A 5,815-nucleotide genomic window follows, 5' to 3' on the forward strand; every position below is an offset into this window, starting at 1 on the left:
TCATGCAGAAATTCAAACATGTAGTTGTATCTCGAGTACCGCGTACTCAAAATGCCCATGCAGACGCCCTGGCCCGACTGGCCTCCACTAGAGAAGCCGAGTTACTCGACGTAATTCCGGTAGACGTATTGTCACATCCAACCATAGATCGAGAAATAATCATGGAGATCGATGACGCTCAGGAAATTACCTGGATGAGTCCTATCATCGCATAAATCGACAAGGGGGTCTTACCTAATGATAAAATAGAAGCAAGGAAATTGCGACAACGAGCAGCCCGCTATGTGGTATATGACCAGAGCTTGTATCGCAGAAGTTTTAGTCAACCACTTCTCAAGTGTATCAGTGGAGAAGACTGCGGTTATATCTTTGCGAGAAGTACATGAGGGAATTTGTGGCAATCACACTGGAGGCAATTCCCTTGCCTTAAAGATCATGCGGCAAGGGTATTACTGGCCAACATTGCGACAAGATGCCCTCACATTTGCAAAAAGGTGTGATAGATGTCAGCGAATAGCCACCTACACACACCAGCCTCCGAGTAACCTCCATTCTATCACGAGTCCCTGGCCCTTTGCAATATGGGGAATTGATTTAATTGGCGAGTTACCCAAGGGAAAAGGCGGAGTCAAATACGCTGTAGTCGCAGTTGACTATTTCACAAAGTGGGCTGAAGCAAAAGCACTCGCGACTATCACCGCAATGAAGTTGCGCGAGTTCGTCTACACTTCCATCATCTGCCGTTTCGGCATTCCGCACACGCTCATTTCAGATAATGGAAAACAGTTCGACTGTAAAGAAATGCGGCAGCTATGCGATGATTTGGGGATTAAAAAAGCCTTTTCCGCAGTCGCTTACCCGCAGAGTAATGGACAGACTGAAGCAGTCAACAAAATAATTAAGCACACCATAAAGGGAAAATTAGAAGATCGCAAAGGGGCATGGCCGGATGAATTACCGCAAGTCCTATGGTCTTACAACACAACCCCTCGATCTACAACTGGCGAAACACCCTTCTCACTTTCTTATGGGTGCGAGGCCATGTTGCCGGTAGAGGTTGGGGCTGGATCCTTGCGCAGAGACGCTTTCGATGTCTCGCAGAACAACGAGAATCGCCTGCTTTACCTTGATTTTTTAGAAGAAAAGCGCGATAAAGCACAACTACAAAACGCGGCTTATCAGCAACGAACTGCAAGGTACTTTAACTCGAAAGTTAAGATAAAACCTCTGCGAGTAGGGGACCTGGTCCTAAGAAAAGTAATGCCAAACACCAAAGTCCAATCTCACGGAGTCTTCGGAGACAATTGGGAAGGACCGTACATGATCGCAGATCAAATTGGTGATGCCAACTTATCGACTCGCAACACTCGATGGGACCGCGATCCCACGAGCATGGAATAGCGAGAGCTTGAAATTCTATTATCAGTAATATTCGCGTCATTTGATTCGAGTACTTATACTTAGACATTTATTGTTCAACATAATTCCTAAGTATAGGGGCATGTATACCCGCATGTATTACTGATTGTTTGAATAAAAGTACCTGTTAAGTTTTTTCTACTTTGTTACACCAAGCTGTAATTAAAGTCGCATATATATATATAATCGCGGTCACACCAAGTTGTGATTAAAGTTGAAAATAAAATCGCAAGTACCCATGTACTGCGTAAATATTAAAATGCATACTATCCCCGCGAGGATAGAAATTTGTCCAAAAAGTAAGATAAAATTCTTTAAGTACAAAAGTGCGAGTACCCGTGTACCGCATATATAAAAAAAAAAAAAGAGTGAAACTAAGATAGAAAATAATCAAGCAGCGGGAGTAGTCTCATCAGGAGCAGCCTCATCCACGATCTTGCTCACGACTTCATTCTCGACCTCCTCAGCCTGCACTCCCTCGATTTCATCTGGAAGGTTGCCTTGAGTCCGGGTAGGAGACATCGAGCGAAAGGCTTCAGCCATTTCAGCAGCTTCATCTCCAAGCAGCGAGAAGTCGAAGTCAGGGACCTTGGAGAGAGTAGTATAAATGTAATCAGACACAGCCTGATCATACTGTTTTTTCCCACTCTCTTTCTCAGCCTCCAAGTCGCGAGCCATCTCAGCGATCGTGTCCTGCGACTTCTTGAGCTCGAGCTCCAACTGTTCTTTGGCCCTGTTGACTTCCTCGAGCTCCTTGTGAAGTTCCTCCATCTTGGCCACCTCCTGCTTCAGCCTCTTTATGTTTTCCTGAAAATGGGCGTTCTGCCTCTTCAGCGAATCAGTTTCCTTCGAAGGCGTGGCCGCGGCTTTCATGAACAAAGCCACCGATTGTACGGCCAGTTCAGTAGATCGAGAAGCAAGTTCCTCATAAGGAATCTCGGCCAGTAATTTTTCCTGCATGGCCAGGAAGTCGCGAGGGCGAACCGGAGAATCAATGACAACCTTCTTCCCCTTATCCTGAGTGGTCTTGGCCAACTTCTTGGAGGAATCTGCAGCGAGCGAAGTCATCACATCGCTCTTCCTCTTCTGGGCGACGACTGGTGAAGATGCCGGTGTTCCACCCTTTTGCTTGATCTTCAGGACAGGGGCAGACTTCAAGAAAGTCATGTCTACAAGCATAAAAGACAGATAAGTAAAAATCACGATTCTACCCATCACGTTATAGCAAAAGGACGAGTTACCTGAAGTTTCTCGAGGAGTTTGCTTGGAAAGCCGTTTATCTATCCGCTCCTGCTGTCTCTCAGATGGTTCTTTATATACTGGCTCCCGTTGAAGACTCGCGTTCTCGGGGATCAGTTTGTGTTCTCGCAATTTGGCAGTCGTACACAGCAATCGCCAGTCGCGATCTTGTACCGGAAGACTCCCAAGAATTTCAGCTACCCCCTTCTTATTCGCGCTAAGCGTTGGTCGAGCTGGTCTATTTGCGATGACAACAAAAGAACGAGTTAGCAAAAGATCTCGAAAAACAGAGTAACAGACTTTATCTAAGTCAACAAATATGCGACATACTGGGTCTGCGATTAAAGTCGGTTCTGATCCCAGGAACCTTAAAAACATAAAACCATTTTGACTTCCAGTCGCCCATGTTCGAAACCATCCCCTCAACCCCGTTGATTTCAGAAGTCGCCCATTTACTAAAGCAAAAGAAGCCGTTATGAAGACCCACGCTCTTTATGTCATAAAAGTAACTAAATTCCTCTACTGACGGAGCTCTATGGGCGTACTCCATGTACATCGCATAGAAGGCTAGAACAGTGCGATAACTGTTGGGTGTTAGCTGAAAAGGCGATACATCATAGCGTCTAAGAATGGCTGCGACGAAAGGATGAAATGGGACTGATACACCACATCGAAGAATGGGTATTGAGATGACCACGTCCTCTGTGGGGATGATCGCAGGGTTGGTGAACGGAAGATGCGCTCTCTGAGAGGGTTTGGGACTTTGAAACGCAAGCCGCAACAAATTTAACCTCACGAAAGTGGTGAAGTCAGATTTGACGACTCTCGAGACTAGGTCTTCGCATGAGAAAGGCTCGTTCAGTTGGGAGTCGTCAACCGAGTCCGTCCCGCTCCCTTCCGCTTCCTCTTCTTCCCCACCTGACTCGCGGGCTGGAGTAGTCCATCCCTCCTCCACCTCCTCGACCTCGATGTCAGGAGCCTGCCTCGTATGGATGAGGTAGTCGCGTGCTGACACTGTGGATTCGCTATCTCGGATATCGATTGCCCCAGGTTCAGTAAGCTCCTGTACCATCTTCTCGATCTCTACAGAAGACATCGGACCTAACTCTATCTCCGCAGCCTCCATTTCGGAGATGTCCGTAGGGAGAAAACTGTCCCTCTCCTGGTCCGATTCCCCGTCAAAGGCGCGACCTCCTGATCCGAGCTGCTGGCTATCCGATAGATCGCTCATCTGAAAGATACAAGATCTTTTCAGCGTGATGAATGTGTGAAAAAATAAAGATAAGTGATCTCACCCGCAGTAAACTATAAAAGTCGCATTCAGCAAGAAAGTCAGACTCTGTGCGAAAACTGACCCTCCTATCGATATGCGAGGAGAAATGTAACCATCTTTGGGCGAGTAATTCACGCATCCTCGGTTGTGTGGTATACCTCCAGAAACGGCTGGGCGTATCCCAGTGACTCAAGAAGTATGCATTTTCGAGCATAACCCTGAAGTTACTGGGAGACACCCACCGTTTCGAGACAACCTACCAACCAAAAAGTACGATCATTCGAGCATTAACGCACGTCAACAAATGGCTGGGCGTATCACAGTATCTCAAGGGACATATAATCGCGTATATAGCCATTAGAATACTGTGACACACCCACCATTTGAAATGGCAATTAATACTCTTACCACTCAGCCCGCGACACGAAAAGATCCTAAAAGGTCTAATCAACAGTTAAACAGAAATAAGTTTGGAAACATGCGATTAGTCAAGTTGTTCAACCGAACCCTCGCGAGTATTCAAATTGTTCATCCGAATGTCCGCGAACATTCGAAGACGTGAATCAGTAGTGATCAGTTTTTTTGCGGTTATGTCAATTTACAGGCCCTACACTATGAGTATTACCCAGTATCATTGACCAAAACACATAAATACCCACTAGCATACCCTCCTAAAAGAGTTTTCCATAAGCACCCAAAACCAGAAAGAAAGCACATTTTCCCCAAAAAACAGAAAAACGAAAATGCAGGGATTTAGAAGCTAACCTTTAGTTTCGATTCCCGCGGTTGTTCTCGATCACTTCTGAGAATGAAAATGCTGTGGAAAATGGCAGAAAAGTTGGAATGAATTTCTTTTTTCTGGGGTGTATATACTGGGGAGAAGTTAAGAGAAAGGAGGGAAAAATGGGATATTTGATTCGTATCAAAGCGTTTAAATACCCATATCCCTTATTTATTGGGATTGTGACACGTGGCAACCAGAATGCCTAAGGTCGCCCAATCTAACGGCCAGCTATGGCCACGCCTACACGAAAACCGAAGAGTTTCGTGACGTGGCACCCCAGCGGTAATGAAAATTAATCATTGCAGCCGTCATTTTTCGAAACCCTCGATGGGACAACCAAAAGGTCACCTCCTCGTGACAACCTTTCACCTGTCTCTCGAGCAGTAGTTTCCCTCAGTGACCGCTCAAGTCACATCGCGAAACTAGGGGCATGTGTTATAGTGAGATTTCTCTCACCTAGAAACTCGAGACCAGACTCCTCCTTGAAGGACACGTGTATCCAGACTTCCAGTGAAGGCTGAAATGTCCATGAGAGGCTTCTCGAAGTTTAGACCTCGCCCAGGATAAAACCAGCGAGGTATCGCGGATGCGACTTAATTCACACCGCATAACCGTAATCCTCATCATACAGGGTAGACCCAACTCGCATATGTCAGAACATGTGCGAGTGCCTCCCTCTATACCTCCGCGGCAAGTATAGAGGCCAATGCCCTATGATGCAGTTTTGGTCCCAACGACCCAATAGCCCTAACGGACCAATGTAAGTTCGCATGTCCAGATGCTACCAACTTCAGCATGCGACGTCTGTAACGAGCGATCACCTAAGGACGCAGACGTTCCAAACGTACGTGCGACCCTACGAACTCAACAGACGGAACACGAACGGTCAACTCGCAGATGCGAAGGACGCATACGTTGATGAGTTCAGTAACTGTCATATATTTATTAATGTTAACGTTGTCTGAGTTTAGTCATGACAATTTAATGTGTAAATAATGGATTAACAATAAATGTGATCCTCATGTAACCGATTGGGCACCTGCTTTGTATATAAAGGGGTGATCCACCGTGAAAATGCACCTACGAATCCCTTGCTACAG

At 46.1% G+C, this 5,815-nt stretch overlaps 1 protein-coding gene across 1 annotated transcript; it reads right to left on the minus strand.

Annotated features, from left to right (window-relative positions):
• Window positions 1-1,633: 1,633 nt before the first annotated feature.
• LOC133037994 (uncharacterized) lies at window positions 1,634-3,154 on the minus strand. Its single transcript, XM_061115878.1, has 2 exons — window positions 2,661-3,154; window positions 1,634-2,588 (listed from the first exon to the last, which is right to left on the minus strand). Exons 1-2 carry the CDS (start codon window positions 3,034-3,036, stop codon window positions 1,810-1,812), a joined length of 1,155 nt encoding a protein of 384 aa, XP_060971861.1. The 5' UTR covers window positions 3,037-3,154; the 3' UTR covers window positions 1,634-1,809.
• Window positions 3,155-5,815: the final 2,661 nt, after the last annotated feature.

This window comes from Cannabis sativa, chromosome 5 (assembly GCF_029168945.1).
Source record: "Cannabis sativa cultivar Pink pepper isolate KNU-18-1 chromosome 5, ASM2916894v1, whole genome shotgun sequence".
NCBI classification, from domain to species: domain Eukaryota; kingdom Viridiplantae; phylum Streptophyta; class Magnoliopsida; order Rosales; family Cannabaceae; genus Cannabis; species Cannabis sativa.